General features: G+C 40.6%; 1 protein-coding gene across 12 annotated transcripts in view; it reads right to left on the bottom strand.

Annotated features, from left to right (window-relative positions):
- NRXN3 (neurexin 3) overlaps positions 1–27,231 on the bottom strand; it is a 964,547-nt gene that overhangs the window by 703,777 nt on the left and 233,539 nt on the right. For all 12 annotated transcript variants that reach the window (XM_015631171.2, XM_033514971.1, XM_015631158.2 and 9 more), the window contains one exon: positions 739–1,040. In XM_015631171.2, coding sequence (XP_015486657.1) covers positions 739–1,040 — 302 coding nt within the window. The remainder of the gene's footprint in view (positions 1–738; positions 1,041–27,231) is intronic.

The raw sequence follows: 27,231 nt of genomic DNA, 5'->3' as shown, positions 1-27,231 counted from the left end.
TTCCAGTCCTCACAGCAAACAGAAGAGTCTCAAGGCAGAGACAATAAATAAAGTAGAATCTCATTATAGAAAGAAGGGGAAAAAAATCAAAAAGAAGAAAAAAAGAACAGAGAATCAAGAGGACTCAGAGAAACTCCAGCCAATTAATTCCAAAGCTATAAAGTTAAAATAATTACACACATACCCACCAGCCTGCACACCTGCACACTCATATGCACACACAAAAGAAAAGGAAAAGAAAAACAAAAGACTTTCAGAATTAGAATTGTGACATCATGGCAATGGTTAAACCAATTAACAAAACTGAAAGAAAAAGGAGAGAGGTGTAGAGCGTTGGCTGTTGGCAATAGGGTCTATTCCCACAGTAATTAATTGCAACAAGAATATTACTGATAAGATTGAATCATAATTAAGGAAATAATAAAATTTAAAAGGGAGAACAGAAAAAGAAAAAAGGAAAAGGGAGATGAAAGTAAAGTTATGTCACAAGTTTTTATTATTAAATCAAATGGAAAAAAATAGAAAATTAATAAAGCGGAAATGAAGGTATTGCAGGAGGGATAAATTCCCATCAACTAATGTTTTTTCACCGTCCTTTAGGCATCAAGATCCAGAATAGGTGGAGAAACTCTAGCAATTGCACTGAGCTTCCCCATTTCTCTACTACTCTCTGCCATCTGCCTGTCCCAACAAAAGAAAAGTAAATTCTCCCCAGCGCTTTCTCCCCTTCACCATTACCTGCCGCAGGTTGCGTGTCACCTTAACGTCGTGCCACGCGTTGTCATTGAACTTGCCATTGACCGGCTCCACAATGGCCTCAAAGGCCCCGGACCCCAGGTTAATGACCAAGGAGACCGCACCATCTTTCAGGGCCAGGTTGACGTAGTCAGCTGACTTGCCAGTGTGCAGAATGAGCCCGTTGCGTTGCCACGTCTTGAAGGACAGGGTGATCTCGTCGCTGCTGCTCTGGATGGGGTTCTGCGACAGGTCGTAGCAAAGGTATTCGGAGCCACGGAAAGTGGCCATGTTCTCATCTCGCGCTGGAAATGAGGGAAACAAAAGAACTGTTCAGCAGTCTGCCGAGCAGAGGTTTAAGGTTGTCATGAAATTTAAGCATCCCACAACACTGCCAGCTGGAGAGCTAAATATCGAGCTAATAACTGTAGAGCTCCTTTTATAACACGGCTACCAAGAGAATAACTGCAGGGTGGCCGGTAGCGATGAATTTCAGTGCGGTGTTTCTAGTTTCACTGCAGCACTGTCTCCATAGGGACCATTCAAAAGTGTGCAGTGGAGTCTAGGAAAAGCACATTTAAGGACTGTTATAGGACATTTCACACCCTTTTTAGGAGAAGGATGGAAAGCTCTACTATTCACAACATAACCACCACATATATGTCGATTAAAAAACCCAGCATTTCATGAAGATCGGTATTTAGATTCAGCACTACTGCCATCTGAACTTATCTAAACCTATCTGACAGGAAATTTAAGAGAGACACCAGAATATAATCCTAACAGAGCTGCACCTTTCTTTCAGCTGAATGAGAGACCAAGCAAACAAGAGAGCCACATGAGGTGTCCTACAGATTCCTTCTCTGAGAGTATGAGGGAAGTCCACATAAAACATTTTTTCCACAGATATAATTAATGCTGCTGGTAAACACATCTGAGGACTTTGCTGACAACTTTGTCTCATCACCTTACCCAGGAAATCTGTACTAGATAACCACATCTTTTTCAAACAGCAAAAATAAACATGGGGGAATTATTCACAGCACATGACATTTAATATTTCCTCATGAAGAAATCTCTTATGTACAACAACAAAAGCCACTACACTTATTTCTCAGCAACTGGAAGCAGCATTTGAATAGCATGAAAATCCTTTGTGAGAGCTAGAGGTCTACTTCCCAATACCTGGGTTTCCAGTCACTCAAAGCCAGTTCTGCTGCAGTATTGCGCTTGTGTCACTTGAGTCAGCTGTATACCCCGGTTTTATCCAGTGGAAGAAACATGGGAGAGTGATAGGAAAGCTTGGAAGAGGGCTGGCTGGTGCCAGCTGGGAGGAAATGGTACTTGCAATGGAGTCTGTATAGATCTCAGCTCCCACTCCATATTGCAGCACCTTCCTGACTCCCAGCTGTGAAAGCAAGGCTGAGCAGCAGATAGAACAAGCAGTCAAGCTATCATTGCTTACAAATCACTGCATAAGGCAAATGCTGGTGCTATTTCTATTAGCATTAATAGTACTTTTCTGCTTCATTTTGTCCCATTTAATAATCCTAATAAAGATTAGCCAGAATTTATTTGTATAAGACTGAAGGGAAAATACTTGTTGTCATAGCCATTCTTGGAAAATAACTACATGGTAAAATCTGTGTTCTCACAGCATAAAAAAATGGTGACAAAAGAGCACAGTATTGCAACCTGTACATATAACCTTCTCAAGTGAAAGGTCTGCTTTAAGCAGAGGCTCTTGCAGAAGCAATGTGTGTTTGGACTTCAGTAAGTGAGCCATGTGCCCAGATATTCCTGCAAGCAAACAGCCACCCAAATTACTCCGTGCAGCAGCACACATTGGGAGACAACTGGCTCAAAAGCAGCTTTTCAGAAGCAGACCTGTAGTCCAAATTGGCAAGCTGAGCACAAGTCAGCAGTACCTGCCCTTTCTGCAAAGGCCAGCTGCATCCTTGGCTATATTAGCGAGAACACAGTCAGCAGGCCAAGGGAAGTGATTCTTCCCCTAATGGACACTTGTGGGATCACATCGGGAGTGCTCTGTCCAGCACTGAGCTCCTTCATATAAAAATTACTTCAAAATGCTTTAGTTGGTCCAACAAAGAGCTACCACCATACTCAGGGTATTGGGGTAGTTGATGTGTGTGGAGAGGCTGAGGGAACTGGGTTCATTCTGCCTCATGGAGAGACAACTCAAGGGAAATCTTACTGATCTTTTTAATCACTTAATGGAAGAACATAGAAAAGACAGGGTCAAATTTGTCTCCGAGTTGTGCAGAAGGATGAAAGACAACAGAAGCAGCTTAATACAAAAAATTCTTGTCCCATAAAAAAAAAATGTTTTATCTTGACAAATGGTCAAAATAGTAGGAAGGGCCCAGAGAGACTCAAATCTCCACCGTTAGAAATACTAAAAACTTGATTAGGCAGAGTCCTGAGCTACCTGAACTAACTGGACCTTACCTGAGCTAATGGATGGATTACACAGTCTCTGGAGGTCCCTTCCAAATTATTTGGTTCTTTGATCTTATTCTGAATACATTTAACTACCACCACCAAGTGTATGCCTGTATCAGTGCTAAATCAGCCTAAGCACAGAGGGCTGCTATTGACTGCAGTTCTGAAGTCAGAGCCAAGAACTTAACAACCCTCTCCCAACATTGACAATTCCCCTGCCTAGTCACTCCTGATCCATCAGAAGAGAATGTCTTACAAGCAAGTTAGACACATGCTCAATGTTCCTGTGGGTAATACCCATCAAATAGCCAGTGTCTGAGGGCAGGAGTCAAACACAATCATTGTGAGTGAACCTTTTCCCTACAGCTGAAGATGCGCAAAGCACTGAACACACATTTGTGCTGGGGGACAGGGTTAGTTGATTGTTCACTCAGTACAGGACATACTAATAGGGCTCATTTACACTTTCTTGACCACTTAGATGAAATCTCATTTCTCTACTCAGTAAAAAGGAGAAGGCAAAGAGCAGATTAGAGATCTAAACAGTAATTTAAGACAATCACTGAAGACTTACCAAAATAGAGCAGAGCAAATTCAAAGAGATATTACTCCTGTTTGTACCACTGGTTCTAATATAGGGTGCATTCAACTATGTCATCTGCCTGTTTCCTCCAGTCACCTGCTGCTGACCCTTGTCACAGATGGGATTCTGTACTTTATCCACCTTTGTATCCTTCCTGTTCTTGGGAAAATGTCAGCTATTTCTGTTTCATGTGTTGTCATGGGGTTTTTCTTCCTCTTGTGGCTGCTCTGGACAGACATTCAAATTTGCAGACCACCATGCTCTAAAATATCTCTGGGGTTCACTGTGAAATCAAGTTCATTCCTGGCCATGCCATGTCTCAAAAGCACAACTCTGAAGGTCAACACACTTTCTAAGACTGTATTTTCCAAATTGCTGACTCCTCAACAGTTTATCAGTTGGCCATGTGGTTTAGCATTCTCATGAAAGGCTTCAGCAGCTTCAGCTAATATTTGCACTAAACAGCTTGACTACATATCCCCCAAGCTACAGCACAGTAGCTTCTGTCAGGCCACACAAAAGGCTTCTCACCAAGCATGGCCTTTCCATACTGTCCCACCTATTAGGATGCTCTTACACCACAGCTGTGATCAAAAAGCACCTGAAAATTACCAGAGTATGGAGGGGGAAAAGAGGTATAGGCTCTTTTCACAATGAATGAGGAGAAAAAGCCCTGAGTAGGCTGCAGGTTTCCCAGTATTTCCTTATGCTTTCAGACACGGTCTGGAACACCACGGAGCAGTGAACCACTTGTTATTTGTTACCTCATGACCCTTGTGCTGTACAGTTTTGAAGGTTCCACCTTCACAACTGCTGTGATATTTATATTTTCTGTGTCCCTTAAATAGTGGTAGTGTACCCATCAGCTTCTGCACAGCAACACACAAGCTAACCTTAAGATCCAACTCAAAGTCAACAGGGATCCTTGGTTTATGTTACATGAAACAATAGAGCAAACCCTGATTTTTCTGGTATGTAGTCAGTGATATTTAATTGAATTGATGATCTAGTTAGTCAAGGGTGGCAATGCAACTGCATAAAATAACATTTACTTAAAACATATTTGGGATATGTTTGAATTTTTGTATGATTTTCAAGATTTAATGTTTAACTTAGTTAATACTATATAGATATACAAAAATCAGAATTTTTCAGCACATATAAGTAATCAAATCTTCCATTCCTCTTGTTAGTATTAATCTAAATTCATTATTTACTTCCTAATTCAATTCATTCATATAACTAAATTCTCTGCAGTAGCTGGGATTTTCAAAGATCCAAGATTTGTACAAAAATCCACACTTGGAATTAAACTTTCACATATTCAAGATGCAAAAATATCACCTGGATAGAAGCAAAACTCAGAATCTTCAAACTAGCACAGATATTTTCCTTGAATGAATGGAGTCACCCATCACTTTAATGGGAAAATGTCACCCTTTTCTGAACAATCCCTAGAAGACACACCCAGCACATCAAGCAGTTACCATCACCACCACACTGCAAAGCCAGTTTTGCAAGTCTCAGACATATCTGTTTAAAACCCAAACCAGCCATCAGCACATATCACAGAGGCTGAGTGCAGGAGCAGAAACAAAAGCACAGCAAACAAGTAGCTAAGCCAAGCTCCTGGCTCTTCTCATCCCTGAAGAAACCCCAGAGCTTGGTGAGTCTCAGGTCCCCTGGAGAGGTAACAACCCCAAGATCTTCCCAGACAATATACAGCTATACTGCCTCTTCAGGAAAGCCAGATGGCAATTTTAGCTTCAGTTTTTATGTGCAATGTTGCTGATCCTGTCAGAAAACTTGGCATTTTGATTTATATATGAGGAAACCATTGCACAGACATTTTAATGTGTTTACTCAGAGCCACTAAGAAAATCAATAACAGAGAAATAATTTGAGCTCAGGAGCTCCTGTCTCTCCATGCTGGGCTCATTCCAGAGGTTCTCATACATTTGTGGAGGGAAACCAACCTCCTGTTTTTCTCTAGTCCGTCCAGCATGTCATCCCAGCTAAGGTGTGGAGAAAGCCAGCTCCAAAGTTCTGGATAATGCTTGAAAATAAATACTTCATGACTGCAAAGCTGAAAACAACAAACCCTAGAATCATTCATTTTGCTCAGGGGCATGAAGCTTAATACTCAACAAAAGCAGCATCTCATGGAATTTTGGCCCCAGACACAATTAAGAAATATTTAGAAAAATATAAAATGGGCAGTGACTTTCTTGAAATCTCCTGGAAAAACACCTCGAGTAACTCTACTAAAACCAAGGGTCAGCTGCTCACTGCTCTCACCTTGACTGCATTACAGGTGTTCTGTGAGGCAGTCCCTGTCTTAATGGGGTTTGTTTTACAGTCAACATTACATGAATAATGTTCAAATTAATGAAAGACCTCAGAAGTGGTCAAAGCACCTCGCCCAGATTGATGTCATTAAAACAAACCTCCAGGCTTAGTACTTTAGTAAAAAATCAGAGTTTTATTTTAAAGAGATGGTGACAGAATCCAGTAGTAGCTAAAAGCAGATTACTGCAGCCTCCATTTATCCTTTTGCTGCATTCCTCCTTTACAGCCTCTGAACAGGAAAAATAATACATCCAAATAATTGATTTTTTTCTAGTTTAACCATTCTTCACACCACCTGATCGGATCAGTAACACCACTCATCCGACTCTCTCGTAAGGTCCCACGCTTTCTCCCTCACAAGCACACTTTTGTGGTCTCAGCACTCAAAAACAAACACTGGTTTTAAAAGTCTTACAGATACTACTTATTTAAATACATTAGAAATAGTGTATAATAGATTCTTCAGTGCATGAAGCACCTTTGAAGCACCACCAGCACTGATACTGATATGTGGAAGCCATGAGAGCCGTATCATAGCCTGCATTTATACTCCACAAACTGTAAAGTAAGAACATGTAAGTCATATTAATGTCATAATGAGATGACTGAACTTATTGATTAAATCTCAGAAAAAGAATATGACTTCTAACATCAATGAAATGATAGGAATAATGTTTCAGAACAAGAAGGATTTTTGCTGTTGGAAAAAAAATTGTCCATAAAATCATTGAATGATGTTATAATGGTGAAAATTAAGTGCTGAGCTGGAGTCCTACAGTAAAAAGAGTAGTCTCTTAAATGCTTACTAACTTCAAACCATTCTGGGAAATGTTACATTTTTCAGAAATAGCATCATTTACTGTTTCATCAGGCCCTTCATGCTCACTACATCTACATAACTTGTAACTTGGAAGCAGAGAGGAATCAGTATAGTATCAGAAACAGAATCAATGCAAGACAACAATTCTCATCATGTTCAAGAGATGCCAAGAGTCCACAGCAAAGGTGAGATGCACTCAACAGCCCATGCTCTCTCAATGCCAATCTCAAATTTTGCACATAGTGTAGCAGCTCTAATCTTATGCAAAGAGCTCTTTCACCTCACCAGTAGGAGCAAAGGAAGCATTAATGTTCTACCAGAGAACATCAAGTGCCTAGCATGAATCATGCCCTCTACTCTCTTATCTGCTACTTTACCCATTACCCTTCAAGTCTAAAGCAGAATGCTTGTTAAAAGAGTCTCAAATTTAAGCCCAGAAGAGATCAAGGAGACTTGGCAATACAATGAATGTTCAGGGGTTTTTGTCAAACCTGACTAATCTATTATTTCCCTGTGCAGCTAAGCTCTTAATGAAAACAAGAGGAAGAACTGCTTTATCTGAAGGTACTGCATGAGAGCTCTGGAACTGCATGTTCCACCTCTACTTTTGTCTGTCTGTGTCCTTGGATGATGTTCTTTGGGCTGGCTCCAACAGAGAGGAGGCTCTGACCTGTGGGACTGCAAACCATGCCTAAGAGGTCCAGAACCAGCCCTGCAGAGTGACTTATTTCACCTAAATTTGGACCACTGTACAGCAAAGACTGACTGCAAAGGGAAGGAAGAGGGATGAAAGTGCGTGATCTTTAGCCCAAAGAAAGGAGAAATTTTCCCTAGGCTCCTGATCCTCAAAATAGTTGGCATATACTAAATGCATAAAGCAGTTTCCATATATCACTGTCACATACCAGTGGCAGAGTTAGTAGCCTGTTAGAAGCACAACTGCCCTATATTACTGAAGTATGAGTATGCACCTATTAAATATACTATTAGAGATCCTATCATCTAAATGAATAAATATTCACCCAAATGAAAAGCTATTTTTCTTGTCAATGCCAGGAATCTCCTTTCCACTCAACAGGACATTGCAGTTGTTTGACAATATCTCTTCTGAGAGGAAAAAACGTAAATCAGTTATACCACAAAATCTCCTAGTTAGTCCACATATTGAGCATAGACAGATTTTTTTAAAAGTAGTTTTGCCAATTCTATGCTCCATAGGTTCTCTACTCACTCTCTAAACCACATATTGTCTTTTTCTGAAGAGAAGCAGAAAACAGAAGTGTCTGAACTTCTCCAATACTGCACACAAAATAGCTGAAAAACACAGTCATAAAAACCTTTTTGCTAAAATGTTTTGATGACAAAAGTATTAATACTACAATAATGAAAATGAATAAATGACATGCGTATGAAAGATTATGGCATATGTCTGGTAACATCATGTTTTTAAATTGCTCATTAAAAGTGATCTAAATGACAAAGTAGAGGCATGGAAGTCAGAGCCCCAGCTTTTTATCCGCAACTCTGTCACTGATTCACTGTGCAACCTGAGGCACTTCATTAACCTCAGCTGTACTATAAAGATAACAAAAATATAGGTTAAGTCCTTGAGACCTATGGGAAAAGAACACTCTATGAGTTTAATAAAACTCTGAAAACCAAGAAAGGTTGCACATCTGTAAGGAGAAGCCTTGTGTCAATCCAGCATATACGCAGTGTACAAAACGTCCTGAGCGTCCTCTTCTCCACCCATTTTCCATTGTTTGCTAAATACAAACAACTGTACTGGTTTCAGTGTATCATGTTGCATTCTCTGTCAAAGAAATTATAAACTCCAGGTATTGGTCCAACCATGGCACTATGTACTTAGAGCTGTGCTTGTTCTTCATGTTCTCATCAGCTGACCATAGGGACTAAAAAAACCATTCTGTGACAATATCTTTCTTAACCCAAAATGAAGCTTAAAAATTTTGGATTACACGTCCTTAAAAATACATTTCTTAAAAAAACCAGGAGCTCCATTTTAAAATGAAAGCATGAAACATGTTTATTTTGAAATGAATGATGCCGAATAAATAAATTTTTAAAATAATTTGCCTGAAAGAATTTGATATAGTCATATAAATTCACAATTTGTTTTGGTTGAACAAAGTATACTTTTCTTTTTCATTTCTCTGAACAATTTTGATACTCTCAATCTTAGTTCCAGAAGGTAGAGGAAAAGAAAAGTATTGCTACAAATTTTTTCAAGAGATATGATGATGGTTTGCTGAGCATAAGACCTCCACTAAATTCCTCAATGCTAAGCATGGGTGAGGGCAATTCCCACTCCTGCTGTATTTACTTTTTCTTATGTTTTCATCTCACTCAATAATTCTTTTACAGTTTTCTTATTTTCCTGCTGCATCACTCTGAAACATAAGGATGCCAGTCACTGAACACATCACCCAGTAGAAATGTTTCCTCACAGACTGAATGTTCAGCAATGTGCAAACTGATGAGAGACAACATCACATTACCATGACCATAAAGTTCCAGGCTGAACATACTCACCAGCCCTGCTCCCACAGAAGTGTTCCTACTGCTGGGTTGCTACCTGGCCCATCTACCCCTCTGTGTAGAGCACACGTGACAGTACAGGTAAGAGTGTGTGTAAGAATACAGCTGAGCTCTGAATTCAAAGCATTTAGACCTGTTTATTACTGACTACAGATTCAAGAGCACTAACATTCAGCTATTATAACAGGATGCACTTGGAATTTTTGCTCCTTACCACACTGAAGGCAAGATCTTTCCAAAATTTTCTGACCTTAGTAAAAAAGTAATATCATTACAGAGAAGAGCATTAGGTATCTATCTCAGTCTTCCCTACATGCGTGGTATGATTAGTCCTGCTTGGGAGAAAAAACATGAAGGCTGTCAGAGGGACTGTTCCAAGACTGATCCAGGAATGAAAAAAAATTACACCAACACTGAGAGGAAGTTGAAAGGGCATTGAGAACAAAAGTACATGTAAGGAGCCCAACAGGAGGCAAAGTTCCTGCTTCTGTTGAACAGCACTATTTTAGAGAACTGCTGGAAGCTCACAAAGAAAGGGGCAGAAGGGAGAGAGGCAGCTCTGCCAGAGGTGAGTGTGTGCTGCCCATGGATCTGTGCTGGCAGCAGCCTTCCAGCAAGCGTCGCGCTTGCTGCTGAGCAGGGAGCCCCTTGGGCATCCTTCCAGAGGGAAGTGGGAGTAGAGAAATAGTTACTGCTAATCACTGTAATAACACAATAATGATCCACAAAATTATCCTTTTCAATACCAGCGAGCGGTATTGAAAGCCATGCCCATGGGAAAGGGGAGATGCGAAGGAAGGTGAAAAGCAGAAGTGCAGTGGAAGAGAGACGAGAGCGGGGCAGAACAGCACCAGTGGTACCACAGAGACTGTGGTAATGTCAGCGTCCCACAGCTTCTGTCTTACTGGAGAGTGGGTACAAGTGGAACCCCGGTACTGCCAGGATATTAAAATACACTCCTGCCAAACACTCCTGCTGCCCTCCATTTGTGCTCGTTGTGAGACATCATTAGGACCATTTATGGGAGTAGCAGTATCCAAACCCAATTTGAGGCAGAACAATTCTTCTCAAACAAAGCCACAGGCAAGAGACTGTTACAAGCTGGCAGAGCAGCGTTGACCAGTAATTATTTAGGGTCCAAAATGTGTGCATTTGTATGCGATGAGAAACATGCTAGGCTTCTGCTGTGTGTGTACAGCAGCAAATCCCATGCATGTTTACCAGGGCAGTGGACACATATATATGCAGTACAGGCAGGACAGTTGTCAACACAGCATATTTCTGTGGAAAGGCAAAGTACAGTGAACAAACACAATAGATGGACATGAAGAGGTGTGCCCTTTGTTACAGCATGAAAGGAAGCGACCTGAGCGTGAAGAGATTTACAAGGGCAAGAAACATGCAAAATCAGGTTGAAGTGGATGCACTTGCATACATGTAAAATGTGGGATAATAATCCTTATACAACTTAGAGCACACATCTGAGGGCAGGAATGAAATGCATTTCCCCATGTAACTTCAGAGCCCACACACATGAGAACTTATACACACATACATGTATGTACACAGCAAACACAAATGTGTGTCTTGCCCAGGTGTAAATACTGAAGTGAATACACACAGTCTCAGGGCATAAGTACAGATGTCCATGGCACACGAGGATGCAGCTGTGGTGGAAGCATACGGAACTGGCACTGTGCATGGGGGTGAGAGGGAGGGTGTGCCAGTGCTTCTGGCGCATGCTCCAACTTCATCCTGGGCTTTTTTCCTTCCTGATTTAGGTTGTTGTTTTGGTTTTTTTTTCTGCAGCAGAGTCCATGTCTACAGGGAAGGTGCTTAATGAGTCAAATCCAATCTCTCAAATGCCTTATCAGTTGTGGACAGGCCTGTTTCTGACAGCTGACCTTTCTCACTGCACACTGCTGAAAAACCCGTACACCACAAACAATTAACACAATGCTGAAAACAAAGCTAAAGGAAAGGAAGGCTCTAGATCACTATAGACAGCCCTACATCAGAAGGAAGAGAGTGATACACATAAAAATGACACAAAACATCTATGTAAGGGTTTAATTCTACCTTATTTTGCCACGCACACACTTTATTACCGTCTTGACCGCTTGGCTGTAGCAAAGTTATGTGCAAAAAAATAGGGTCATGTAAAACAAGAATGAAAAGCATAGAGAACAGGGAATATTTTTGTGATGAATATGACATTAAACCCATGCACAAATAAATATATGTCTGAATAAGTACATCCAAAACTGATACAAAGAGCAAAGTTCCTACCTAGAAAACAAAAACATACAGAGCTGAGAAGGTGAAAACAAGTATCAGCCTGCCCTCCAGTACCTCTACTGTTATGGGACTAGTTCCTAAGAAAACACACATTAATACATCTACTAAAAAACCTAAACTGAATATTGCCTGAATTAGGAACATCATAAATAACAAAACTGTCAAACAGTCCCTTCAATAACGACAAGGAGGCTCATCCCATGAAGAATGTGACTCCAGTTCCAGGTAAGCAGGAGGCTACTCCTTTTGGGAGGCAAAAACATCTAAACATAAAGTGGACTGTCTAGCCAGTTGTTCAAGGGATTTTTTTGCTCAAGAAAGGGTCAGAAAAAAATCTGCATGTTTTCAGCTCTGCTGCCAGCTCTGTTTTAGAGTGCACTAGACTTGGGCAAACCATATACATTGCATTTTCTGAAATCTCTCATCATCAGAATTTTCAGCAACAGGTACATGCCACCAACATGCTTGAAGATCAAGACTAATGTATCTCAGATTGCAGGAACAGATCTTAGGCACACAGAATTCACATCCTAATTTGAAAAAGAAGACATCTATCTTTTGTGCAGTAGTCTCCTGTATGTGCAAAAGAGTACAGCCTATCATTATCATATTTTGGTTTTTTACTGTTATTTAATACAACACCATAACCTCCAAAAGGAACATGTTCTTCCATCTTAACAACTCCTTACATGTTCAAAATAGGAGCTACATGACACTGAGGAAAGTTCACAGAAAAAAAAGTTTGCTGGAAAGTTGACAGAAAAAAAAGTTTGCCAGAAGATCCACAGAAGTCATCTGGGTGCATCTAATTCATCTAGACATCTGTGGCAAACTAAGCACGCTTTTGAAGATTTTGCATGCAACCCAGACAAGACTGACACAGGAGTGGGTTAAAAGGTACAGAAAGTCATTTAAGGTCAGAGAGGGGGAAGCCCAACAGCAATGCAAAATATGTGTCAGTTTAGCATCTCTGGCTGGTACTGATGCTGATGAAAAGAAAAAGTATTTTCTTTCTGCAAAAGCATTCCAGTTAATCACTAGAAGTACATAAGATCTCTTCAAACCTTAACAAATAAAAATAAAAAAAAAATTAAGAATAAATTTTTCATTATAGTAGAGTTTTTTTGTATTCAAGCAAAAAAAAATGTTATGATTGTAATTCTTTCTTAGCTATTCCAATGTGGTCTTTTCATAGATACATATTACATCCATTTATTTAAATGCAATAAAAACTGATGCTTAATATATACTGTAATTATCCTTAAATACTTATCAGCTCATCTGTTTTCATAAATTTCTGAAATTATCTATGCTATTTGGAATAATAGATAACAGCTATTCTATCAGGTCATTCAAAATTAGTAACTTCATATCATCAATGAAATGACTTTCATATCTTGATGTGACAGAACCAAAAATGAGCCCAGCTGCTTTCATTAGTTCAAGCTACTGGGTAACACAAGCTTATTAAAGCCTTGTACACATTATCAAGACCATATATCACCTAAAAAGAATAAAAAACAACAGCCAAACCAATGCTTCTCTTCAGTACTATAAGCCAAACTCTGAACTCGCTGGCCTTGATAAAAATAAGGAGCAATTTTATGGCAATCAGTGAGGGTATACTGCTGGATGTAAGATAGTGATCATGCTGGTATCTGTGTTCATGTTATTTTTCCCTAAGCCTGTTGCTAGAAGGTCAGAACTGATGTAATTCTCACTCTTACAAGCAAAGCCCAACTGTTATAAAAATTACTTTTCAAATCTCTCTGCAGGAGATGCGACACTGCCCTTGTGCTACAACCACCTTTGAAAATCCTGTGTTTCTCTTTCAGTTCAGAAAGGTATTGCCATTATTTTCCTGGAGATGAGCTCACCCTAGAGGGTCTTGACTTCTGTGATTTTGGGGTTTGGGACTTGGTGTTTTTTTTAGTAGCAAAGACTCTCCTTCTAATCGAAACACCAGGAGTATTTGTATATTTTATAAATATTTTCTAATTCCTGTTTCACTGTAGTGTTGTCCCCCTTTTTCCCACACATTAACAACTCCATTAACCCACTGACATCATAGTCTTGTTATTTTGGAACTGAAAGCTGGTCAGAGATTTTGGGAAGCTAGAATGGCAGTTTTGGTCACGACCCATAGAGCAAACCCTTGTGTATCCCATGCTTCTAGCCAGCATGAAGGAGCCTTTCATGAAGCCCTTGCTATGTGAAAAACATCACTGTCACAAGACAATTCTGAAAGTGGACTCTGCCACTCTGTAACCTCAAGAGCCGACAGATTAATTGTCTCTTGACCACTCTCTGGTCAAATGTGCTCATTCCAACAAAAAATAAGTGTTGGTGAGTTTTTTCCCCTTTAACTTCTATGTCTGCCACTACTTTGTAGAATCACAGAGAAGCTGAAATCTTCATGCTGTCTCTAGCAACAGAATTTTGTCAAAACAAGTTCTACCCATACCTTCATGATCTATTATGGGGCTGCTGAAAAAAGACTGTTGGCAAAATTTGGCCTTCACATCGTAATTTTAAGAGGTTTCCTGTTAAAGCATATGTCAGAACAAGGTATAACTTATTTTCTCACAACTCTGTTGCAGAACTAAAAAAATAAGAGGGATGAAATCATACAACATATTAATTCATATAGTTGATCTATCTAGATATACATATATATGCAGTTTTATCATTACACACAGCTAACTTGACACAAAGAAGAAACTTTACTAAATACTTTTTTCGCAATTTTACACAATTTTTTCTTGCATGCCACTATACATCAATCCCACAAAGCGACTGAACAAAAGAGAACTGTGTAACTTAACTAGTCTGGGAAGACAAAGAAGGAAAAGAACCCACTGCATTTAGTACAACACTGAAAGCTTTTTTACAAATTACCTGACAATTTGCAACATCAAGCTTTACCATCTGCAGCCCACAGAGGATCACAATTGCTCCTGCTGTTGCCTCTACACCTTCCTGGAGCACCACTTCCCTGTTTCTTTGTCCTACTGATGAGCAGATTTTGAACTTCTGTGGTCTGCTTGGCTTGACCATACCACGATGGCCATAAAACATAGCTGGCCTTCACAATGAAGGCTAGTTAAAACAAATTCTCAAGCTGCAGAGATAGCAGCAGACAAATGTTAGTGCTGACCTCAATATTTCATAGCACCTAGTAAAACAAGATTGTTGGCCCCAAAGATTCTGTTTCTCAGCGGGGGTAAATTAAGAACTCACTTTCAAGCTCCTGCAAGAACTGCAGCAACTCCATAAAGTTCCTTTAGGTGTGGGTGGTTTATATATATGTGCTAAAATTGCTTCATCTGGCAGAACTGAGTCTGTTCAGCCACAAAAGACAGAAATGATCCTTGACAGAAACTGTAATTTCCCACCAGCTACAATTTCTGATAGTCATGCAAGCACCAGTCAGAACAGGCTGTGGTCAGCCCTGCTGATCCTTCAAGTGGTTACAGCCCTGCAGGCTTATAAACCTCCAGACTCCACCTGTACCTGCTTTTTCACCTCTATAAAACAGAGCTCTGTCCACTGGTTGTAACAATTACTCTTTCCAGAGTAGAACATACCTTTTATGTACAGCTCTGCATCAACATTCCATAACCACTGAGGACTGAAACACAGTTGGGACATAACCTTTCTTGGCAGCAAGGGGAGTTTTAAAGGGGCAAAAAGACATTACAGCTATGAGAAACTTGGCTTCTGTGCATCAAGGAGTAACCCTGACTGAGAGGTGGGGCACTTGTGTCTCTGTGCACGAGGCAAGCATGTGGAATACATCACACATCAACTCCTTCACAGCAGCTGCCCACATGCATCACCTTACCCTTCAGTAAACACACTCATGCCTCACTGTGAATACACTAGCTTAGCTTGCTTTCCCTTAGAATTAAAAGAGTACATGTAGGGTTTTTCTAATAGGCAAATTCAGTCTAGCTTGCTTTTGCCTGATTTGTTATTATTGTAATAATCTAAACCAGCTATCTCACTTCTAGCACCATCCACCTGGTATTATTTTAAATTCTTTCAGCATTTAAGGTTTTTCACTGAACTCTTCTTGGACTCTTTCGAAGCTCCCTGAATAGTGCTAGAGACAAATGCACCATTTCCTGGGTTGAACTTCAAATGTCAATGGCTCCAGCCTTCCTGGTTGCATCTATTATCAATCACTAACTCATAAACACAATCCATAACGTGTAACATCTGAGTTTATCAGTTCTTTTCCCCCTGCATCTGCCTGCCTGAGGTGTTAGGCTTCCATTGGGATTGGCATAAACCTCTGATAAAGGAATGTTTGTTTGCTAACTGCTTCATATTGATGTGTTTACACTGAACACCAGCACAGAGGGATAGGGAATAACAGATTAGGGACCAGTTCAAGTAAGTTATTTTTATAACACTTATAATACGCATGTGGTTACAAACAGACTTCATGGCTTTATTTCAACAGGAAAAAAACAATGAGAGTTTTGGATTTTTTACCAACCAGCATCACACCATAGCAATCAGCTTTAAAGGTGGATACATTGGAAATAACTCATACTTGATATTCCTGCTTGCTTCTAACAAAGTTGAAATGCCCTTACACAGTGATGAACAAAAGCTCAGATTATAAAATCAACAGATAATCACAAGAAAATATGTCCAGTTAGTAATAGAGCATCAACCTCACTGCAGATTTTGCCAGCCAGTTTGTTAGATCTTACTAACATGTCCTAGAGGTGTCTAACTTTGTCTTCTGCTGACCAGCGTTTCTGTGGCCCACTCAGCACACTGGGTTGCTTACTTTGAAGCAGTTACATGGCTGTGTGGGAGCACATCACTGCATGGGCAAGCTAGACGAGGCACACACGTGATAAATGTGTATCGCAAAACAATCAGCGTAACCCAGTCATTGATTGTCTTAGCAGAAGCCAGCAACTGAATGAACTATGGAAATTAAATTCCTCTCCAGAGCAACTTTTTGAGTCAGACAAAGCTCTGATGTATGCCCATTAGCCATCTGTGTGGCATTTCAGTCAAAGATGGCTCTCTTAGCTTCAGACTCATCTCCAGGGTCTAAGTGTTTTCTGTTTAGGCTGTTAATGACAGATAGGGCGCATGGAAAACAAAGGGTGAAAGACACAGAAGAACCTTTAGTGACGGAAGACATTTTAAAAGCCAGAGCTGAGCTTGCCCTATCCTCCTAGATATACAGGCAGAGGAAGGGCTCCCTGTAGAAGACAGTCTCTTGTTTCATGTGTGCAAGCACACACACGGCTGGAGCCTCCTCTGTGTGGAGCACACGGTGCCTGCAGAACAGCTCTCACTCCACGACACGACTGTCACTGCATGTGTGCTCAGCAGGGCAGGCACCCAGACATGAGGGATCACACACACACACAGGGACAGTCCTTACAAATGCATGCAAAGCTGGGTGTGCACCTCCACGTGTGGCATGGCTGCACATACAGATTCCTGCACAATGTGCACTGGCTGCACAAGTGCTTCTGAACGTGCATGCACACACAGTGGCCATATGCTTGCACGGGCTGGGCAGGGTTCCCTTCTCCCTCTCTCTCTTTTCTTCACTGAATGGGAAAATGCTGTCAGCAATTTCCTTCTGTCAGCAGCTGGGAGACGCTTTTCTGCAGTTAGCTGCAATTTGTTTCAATTATGTGTATTAATCACAGCCCGCTCCTGATGGGATTCTTCATAAATGAAAATTTTTTAAAAATCAGAGCTTTTCTTCTCAACAAGCCGATTCCTCTCTTGTGAAGGCACTTAATGACTGCAGGTTTGTTGGGAGAGTGGGGGAAAAAAAAGAAAAAGAGAAACAGGAAAAAGAAAACCCTTGAGACACTTTCATGTTTGCTTATTTCATTAATAAGCATGGCTCAAGAAGCTGGGAGGGGCATGCAATTGAAATGGGGGTCAGTTCACTGTAATTTCAACTGTGGAGAGAGAGCTCTGAATAGTCTTTATACATAAAAATCTAGTTCAGGGAAGGGGTGGAATTACGTCAGTTAAGGACTTGTGGACTCCAACTTGCTTTCTTTGAAACTAAAACAGAAATCATGTTCCTACTGTTTCAATATCTTACTGCAGGTATTAATTTTAAAGACACAAGAAAAAGTAGTGCAAAACTAGGAAACCCATAGCTGCCTAAGAGTTGCTCCCAAAGTCGACTGGAACATAACCAAAGTATCAGGGAGGATGAATGTTATTTTACCACTGAACTGCACCTCAAGTTGCAGTGTCTCAAAGTCACCTATTTCATCTGTGAGTCCTAAGAGGACTTCTAAGGAGCATGCTCTACATTTGAAGTGCAGAAGTAAATCAAATCAGGTACTTAGGATGTATGCTGATATTTTGGAAATATTCTGCTTTTAATAAGCTTCTCTGCAGAGATATGAGGGTGTACCAGGACATAAGCCAAAAGGATCTTGCCTTCTTTCTCATTATCTGCTTTCCTCTAGCAGTTATTATCTTACCTGCTATTGTACTAAAGATTCCCCCCATGACTTGTCACAAATCATAGTGACTGCTGATGAACTTGGAAAACTTAGGAGTCATTGTACAGATTTTACACAGAGGTGTAAATATTTCTGGGAAACTGCTAGGATTCAAGCAATGGGCACTTATCCACAGCCCTGGAATTTTAAATAAAAAATTATCCAAGTACCAAAAATGTAGATGATTGACAAGTCATGATCAAGGTATTTTATCAAAGACTGGGCTAGAACAACAAGGCTGAGATAGAATAACCAGAGGGTCCATAAGATTGGTACTGCTTAAAACTGTATTGCAATAAGTCTTTGCAAATTTTGTTTTCTAAAAATCTGCTTAGCTAGATTTGCTTACTCCATCACACTCAATGGAAAGATGATCCTATTCTAGGTCCATATGGCAAAACGTGTATAATACATCATTTAGAGAATTTAGGCCTACTCCTACCTTAAGATTCAATGGCACAGACACCAACTGGATGTACAAAAATATCCATCCAATATATCTTCTGTAATCATCATATCAACAATGACAAAATCATGAATGAAGATGTCATTACGCTGGCAGAAAATACAACTTTACTAGTATGGTTTTTTTCATAAGGGCCCAGGCACACTAACAACAGAATTTATAAAATAAATCTGTATTCAAATGAGCTCTTTGCATAACTAGGTTAATAAAGTCATAGGTACAAACAAGTCAAGTCAAACAGGCTCTGCATCAGGCACATTTTCCAGGACACCAACATGAGACAGGGATTGATGTGATGTGATTCTGGACATAGCTGCAGTGTTAGCTGCAGTAACGAGGGACTGGGCGGCTGCCAGAGCTCTGCCACATCTTGTGAGTAGGAACTCACACTGCAGGATGGTGTACATTTTGTGGGAGAAGATAATAGCTCCTCTACCCATCAAGTGCATGTCTAGACCCTGATGATCTGTCAAAGTCACTCCCATGGATGCAGCTACACATGACTGTATGGCTGAGGATTTCATGGCTCTTTGCAATAAAATGTGGAGGAGATAGTCTGTACAGAAAGGAGAATGCCTTTGCCTGCATTAACTGCATCCACAGACAGCCCTTTTATGGAGGTCAGAGCAGCCTTTGAGTCCAAGCAATGAGTTTCACAGGTCTTGATTTCTTCCAGCTAAAGGGTAGGTACCTGAAAGTTTATTGTTTAGTTCAAAGCTTTATCTGCAGAGGGACAGGTCTTATAATGCTGAGAGAGGATCACTTGCTATCATCAGTGCCTCTTGTTTTCATCTCAGATTTGCACAAGCACAGCATTTAGAGAAACTAAACCCAGAGTAAACCCCTACTAAGTGAAACTAACCCTGAATAATTAAGATGGTGAAAGAGTCACAACATCAGGAATCATATAGGAAACAACATGATCCACAACCTAGATGCAAACTGCATAACCTCTGTGCTCCCCTGTGGTCACAAAATGTGGCACCACTAGAAGAAGTACATCCCTTCCACTAGCACTTTCCTCTACATTTCCATCAAAAACTTCTATTACATTGTGTTCTATTTGCCAAATTAAAACACAGCCCACAGAAATATCTTGGTAGAAGGCTCATCCAGAAAACATCATCCTTTCTAGAGTCATACTGACATGTGCACACAGACAAGAGGGAGAAGAACTGGGAAGAACATGGGAAGTCTGAAAGGTGCAAAAAGCTTGAAGCTTCACAAAACCCTTGGGCTTCAGACACAGCAATATTTTCAGCACCAGGAGCAATAAATCCAGAGAACATGATAGAGAAAGCAAGAGGGGAAAGAGGTGGGGAAAAGAAAAGAATAAGAAAGAAGGAATGCAAAGAAATAGAGGAAAGCAAAAGGGACGAGTGGAGAAAACAAGCAGATAAGGGAAAGGAGAAAAAGAAGAGGGAATGAGAGAAAGTGATAGACAGAAGGAAAGAGAAATCTCTGCTGGTACAGTAACAAATAAATCCCTGCAGCATGACAGGCGTCTGCTGAAGCATTTCATTTCCCCGCAGCATAATGGTGTGTTATTGCCCATTATCTGTTCTGTCAGTGCCAGAGTCGATATTAAATGAGGGGCAGCTGCATTTAGCTGCCATTTTTCAGCTGTCTCTCTGTTACCATGGCGACACACTTGTTTTTTGATGAACCTGGCTGCGAGCAGAGGGGTGCATGCGCACGAGGGGGAGGCAGGAGCACCGCAGAGCAGTGGGAGCACAGGACCAAGACAAACAGTGGAGGGACACAAGCAAGGGGGGGGCAGGTCCCTTGTACCCAAGCACCACAGAGGCAGCCATTTCAAAACCCCTCTTAATATGCAGAGGGGACCACAGCCAAGCACACAGACATTGCTCTGACTTTCACGGATTCTAGCAATTGCTCCTTCATCCCTCTGCCCTTCTCCTTTCCCTACACCCTCTGTCCCATAACGATAGCAATCCTCCCCTTCTTTCTGGTATCTCTGCAGCAACATTTCTAAGACTATTAGAATTAATGATTAATTAAGCCTCTCAAAGACCATGTAGCAGGTTGATGAGCATTAATATTGCTAAAATACTAATCAGGAACATGAAGCTCAGTGAGACTGGATTTGCCCCTCCTTCCCAATAAGATTTATGCAGCAAGCTGCTTCCACACATGGGTGAGAAATCTAGATACTTCACTCACCATTTTCCTGCTTTAAATACAAGGATGTTCCCCACAGGGAAGTGGATGGGAGACATCTACACAGTAAACTGGAATCAAATTAAAGAGATCTCATTTCCTTTTCTTGACTCCTTAACACAAAGCTTCTTTAGAGGAAAGATGCACTGGGGTCTCCCTGCACCACTTATTTCAAACCCTGCATCTAGCATAGATTTGATCTCTAACACTGTTGGCTTTAGACACACAATCACATATCTGCAGTGGTTGGGAGAGTCCATCTCCTGTTCTCCAGTGCATCTCAATCACCAGTATGAGAAACTTCTGCTTCAAGTGTTGACCACACACAGCACCAGAACTAAGCAGTCCAGTTCCAACAGGATTTTCACTTTACTTATATTACTACAAGCTGTTTCTCTCTGCTTGAGGGCCTTGTTTTTCTGAGTTGCTTGTAAAGGGTTTTAGAAACATTGGAGAGACCGTCATGGTGAAAGTCAAACTGATAGACTGTACACCAGTGTTAACAAATGAAATGGAGCTAGGGTGTACTCCTAGACTTTGGAACATGGTAGTCTGCAATTCTAAACTATTAGAACTCTCTCAATATAATATTCTTGTTTAATTAGCTGTCATCCAAATTATTCTGAGCACAACTTAGGGGTTAGAATATGCCCATGACCATTCTCAATGCCTAATTTTCATACAACCATCTTGTTCTGCATGTTTCTGAGCACAGACAGACCATCCTGCAATGGCCAGCCTCAGTGCCAGGAAACATTTCCACATGTGCTCAGCTGATTAGTAGAGACAACCGGGCAATCCAGCTTGGAGACAGCCGGGACAGTACTTTGTGCAGTCTGAAACTGCAAGGATAAAAGTCTTAATGACATATCCTAGCTCTGTCCATCCTAACTCTCTGTCAAAGGGCTGACTTGCACAATTCTGCCTATCATGCAGCTTGGAGGTACACACAGAACAATGGAGTCACAGCTTGTAAGGCACTGTATACTTGAGCCATAGGTCTGCTGAGATATATCCTCCTAAACAGATAAATACAAAAAGAATACTAATAATCCCAGTCAAGCTGACAAGGAAAATGGGATGCCCAAGAAGTAAATCTCAGCCTTAAGATACATACCAAAAGCACTTTTGGGGTCTCAAAACTCCCTAGTACTAAATGGGAATACTCTACTACTACACTCTGAACTTGCAGAAAGCCTCACCTCTACATCAGCTATCACAATACCAAAAGGAATTGTTCAGTGTGTAATGTTCATGATTAAGGCTAAAGTTATCCAGAGAACATTTACTCCTCAAAGGTGAATTGATGATGCAGATATGTTGTCAGACACCAAGAGCATTCAGCTTTTCACAAAGCAGCTTGCTCTTTAGGTGATAGCTACATTTGCCTAGAATTCTGATTTACAGCTTCCCAGTCCATCCTCAGATTACATTTCTCAAAGTACAAACCTTACACCTCCCTTAAACCTCTGTCCTGTCCCTTTTCCCCAAACCCCCAGACTGCAAAGCAACAAAGTCAAACATCTTTTCTAGGAAGTTGCAAGCAGAAGATGCAAAGGTGCCCAGGCCCAGTTCTGGTTTGCAGTGGAGCGTCCCATCTCCTGCTGTTAAATCTCAGTGCGCATGAAAATGAAGATATACTGATACAAATGTAACACCAAGAAACACAGCAACACTGAGTAGTCTTAACTTTTAAAATTGTAATTTGCTGCTTCCTTTTAGCTTAGAGCACCCTGTTTTCCCTATCTCCTGCTTTTCCAACCCTCTTATTTGAAGCTTCTTATTTATCTGTTTATGCTGTCCAGCATCACCTAACAAATAAACTTCTCAACACTCAAACACTCAAGTAGGAAACTACTGTTTTAATAATTGTAAAAACTGCAGTATCTTCCAATGATCCACTGCATTGTCTTCCAGTGACCTGCTAGTACAGACAATTTCAGTGCCTGATTGTGAAGCAGCCTTCTTCCTTTATTCAATATATTTGCTTTATAGAAGCCATTTAAAAGCCATTATTTCTCAAGACCTGCCTAGCTCTCCCTGCTCCATGCTAAGAGACAGTAAAAACAAAGGATCCAAGTGCATCATTGTATTAATATCTAAGTCCTCATCTCCTAGTTGCAATGTACCCACATCTTGTCATTTTCTTCTCATCAGAGCCCCTTACTCTGATGTTTTCCCACTTTGGGCCTTCCAGAATTTGACAAAACTTTTGAAAGCAGATTCTAAAGAAACTCCTCAAGTGACATTTAATTGGCACAATGCTGATGATCTTTCCCACGACTGACATCTGCTGCCTTTCTCTATGGCAGTTGTCTAGAACTGCTCTTCATGTATCTTTTCTTATCTAGCTGATCACTGGTTTCTTTAAAATGCCTGATTGTCCCACACTGATGAACAAAGTTCTGCAAGAATTGCTTATATGCTATTCCTTCCTTTAGCTTCTATCCACTTTCATAACCTTCTGCTTTTGAATATGGAACTATCTCAAGCACCACAGACTACCAGACTGACATTGGATTTGCAGTATCTTTTTTCTCTGGGGGAAACCTCAGTTCAGTGTCTGATCAAAGTCATCTTTGTAGTCCAAGAGAATTTTGCACACAGTAATGGAAACAAACAGCTGATACACACAATTGAAAATATGAATGCTAATGAACTGTTTAATCTGTTAGGTCAATGACACTGGTTTTGGGTTCAATGAGTCAGGGAAGCTAAATGGAAGAAAGAAATATGCTCTAATATTAAGAGATTTTGTTTTAATGTAATCTCTGGTTAGCAAAGAGAATGACAAGAGCATTGACAGTGCAGTTTTTGAGACAAATGGGAAAGCAAGGGGGAAATTATCCTGCAGAGTTCTCACAAACAATTCTGTGGTCATTTCAAGGAGTTTCTAGAATTGTGCCAACTGCAATTGAAATTAGTTTATATAGCACAGATAAACTGGTTCCAGAACCTGCCTAAACTGTCCCATTTGAGTTAAGAAATACATTCAGAAGAGAAAGCGAATTTGAAATTAATTCCTCTGACCACATTCCCCACACCCAACAACTCCACTGGGCTGAGAAACAAAAAAAGACAAAGAAGATGTAAAAGAAACCTAACTTCTAGATGCTACAGAAAGATCATATTTGTTTAGTAAGTTTTTAATCAAAAGTATTGATTTCTAACTCAGGGATTCTTTGTGGAAAGCTTTCAGGCAGACAAAACTAGCACTTAAATTTCAAGGAAAGAAAGATGCCTTTGCATCTTTATTTTCCCCACTCTCTCTCTCCAAAGAATAATACTCATCAGTTTTCTTCCTACAGCCTACTGTCTCACTTTAGTCAGTGAAAAATAGGTGTGTCACATTTGGCTCTAATTATCTGCATTCATGTAGCACAAGGAAGCATAGCTGAGGATCAAATCTTCAGTGCCACAAAGGCTGCCACAAAGGTGCCCCTTTAATTCTAGGATTAAGGTGCTAGTGCTCCTGGTGATAGTATTCCTAAATCTAATTCCTAATACTGGGGAAGGAATGGTGTACATCACTCTGCCAACTGCAGGTCTGCTCTTCTGTGCATCAAAACACAATTTCAGCACTCCAACAGAACCTGGGACAGCTCAATTCACAAAAATACAGGTCCAAGGGGCAGAAATGTGAGAAGGTCAGAGCACAGTATCACAGGCAACTTTCTTCAAAAATCTGGCCTCAGTTTTGACTATTCACAAACAGATTTCAAACCTCAGCATCTCTGATGCTGAGTACTCCTTATGCCTTTCCTGTTTGTAGGTCAAGTCATTCAATTGCAGTGCTGAGAAAGAAGGCTGAGTCCTCCAGATGCAATCTTTTGGCACTGAAGCCTCTCCTTTCCAATTCTTTCCTACTCCATATTGCCCCAGGAAGGGATACTGTGTTTTGCAGAGTACTAAAACAGAGTCATGAGGAGTATAAGCAACAAAGTCTATTTCCATGTCATAACAGACTTCATTAGCGTAATTCCTAATTGTGACTGTTTAGAAGGCCCTTAAGAGCAAGAATAATGTTTAACAGGCAAAGTGATAAAGTGACAAGATAAGTCAATTCTCCATCCCCCTCCCCTTCCCAATTGTTACAAAATCCTTTTTCTTTTGTCTGCCTTTGGGAAACAAGTACAAGTGAATTTATTCTACAGGAAAAAAATGGCCATCTCTAGTGTGCCCAGGAATCTTCTACTTTTGGCATCCACACACTGGTTTCCTTGAGTGGGACCTTATACACACTTGTGAGTGGCAGCATAAAACAAAGACAAAATTTGGAACCCTGCTAGAAGACAGTCTAAAAGGAAGGGCAAGATGTAACTAAGCAGAGGGCAGCGCACTGTGAAAAGAACCCATCATTTAGACACAAGTCTGCAATTTCCACCATGTTTAGCACAAACATAGAAGACAAAGCATTTAGTGTCTTATCATGAAACATCACTTCCTAACCTGCCCCTGGGGTCTGAAGCACACATCAAGCAACACTGAGCCCTTGTGGTGCAAAACCAGTCAGAGGATAATCTGGGGGTGCAGAGATTGGAGCACAAAGCATTTCCTCTGTTGTGGCACCAGAGCACAGGCTTGCAATGGGGACTTGCCAAAGGACAGTTCTGTGGGGGTTTATGGATAGAGGAAGCTCCTTTTTGCAGAATCCAATTCAATCATTATAAAGATAGTGGAGCTCACAGAAGCAGCTCCTTTTGGGTACAGTAACATCTTGGATGTCACTGGCTTACAAAAACATGCAGGAGACTCATCAAAGGGAGTCGGTTTTAGTAAGAAAGGAATGTCCAATAAGGACAAGTCAGGGTCCCAAGTACACCAAGACACTGGGCTGGGGACTGTCCCCTCCCTCCCTGCTCTCTCCCAGTCTGTGTCACTGCCTCTCTGGAGCCAGTGGGACAGGCCTGGCTGACAAGGACCCTGTCCAGTCAGTGCACTGGCTTGCAGTCACCAGCAACCTGTCAGCCCCCATGGTCATCTGACACAGCAAAAGATCTTTAGGTGCCAGCTGGTACCATCAACAGCAAATCCATACCTACCTTCTGTCCCAACAAACATGAAACGATGCAGCTATGCCAGCTAGCAGCTTTAAAATACCCTTCTGATATGCACTAGTTACATTCATTAGAGCCCAGGGGTAGCTGAACCCTCTCCTGTCCTTTAACTCCTCTAAATCTTAAAAAAAACATTTGTTTTCAAGATGACTTGTCAATTAACTTCATCCTCTCCCACAACTGTTGGCAGTTGCAGATTCAGATCAGGTCCAGAGCTGTCACCACAACACAAGGAAAAACACTTCTCTCCATTTAAACTGCATTTTACATAACTGGTATATTAGAGCAGCCAAAGGCACTGGGGTTTAATTCAAACTTAGACTCTCAGGTGTGATTCTGTTTTGCTGCAGGTATTTTAATTTCCATTAGAAAGAGAAAAGGAACAGAATCTTACATGGTTTCATATGCATTTGTTTTGATTTTTATAGTTGGCAAAAGTGCTATATTAATAGCACAGCAGGGGCTGCACTGAAACCAAAGACCTGGAAAATAAAATATTCTCAGTATTCATTATTTCAGTACTTGCAAATTCCAACAAGATGAGACTTCTATATGTTTATCGTGAAAGAGAAAAAAATAGGCATGGATTAAAATACATTTAAAAAAACCAAACCACTATTTATTTACAGTACATAAAGCAAATATACTTGCAATTTGTAAAAAACATTACCCTTGGAGCCCTCGGAGATTCTAATGTATTGGAACAAAAAAGTAGGCATACCCAAATTAAATGCTCAAAGAAAAGCTGGGAAAGACACTTTCAATCTGATATGCAGACACTGAAGACAGACCAACCTGACACTGAGAGCAGAGCTCTGAAGGCCTCAGTCATGAATCCAAATCTCAGATATCTGAGTTTTCACAAGATGTCTGCCCTAAATCTGGCATGAACCTGGCATGCACCAGACATGGTTAAATCACTTGATCATCTTTTTCTTAAAATTGAGACTCTACTATTGAGCCATTTAAAAGTGTTGTGAGATAAACTGCCAACAGCATTGCAAAGCAATTACATTGCCACTTAGTTTTGCCTAGTATTAAACAAAAACTCTTCAGAAAGCACACACACACTTGTTGAGGTCTTAATTCCAGGAGGAAGAGCAAATGTCACACATAGCCAGAACAATCAGTCTTCAGTACCCCCCACCATTCCAGTCTTTACTCTGAGTAAATGAGCCTCATCTGAGCTAATTAAAAAAAAAAAAAAA

Source organism: Parus major, chromosome 5 (assembly GCF_001522545.3).
Source record: "Parus major isolate Abel chromosome 5, Parus_major1.1, whole genome shotgun sequence".
NCBI classification, from domain to species: domain Eukaryota; kingdom Metazoa; phylum Chordata; class Aves; order Passeriformes; family Paridae; genus Parus; species Parus major.
This window is presented reverse-complemented; position numbering and strand designations above follow the sequence as displayed.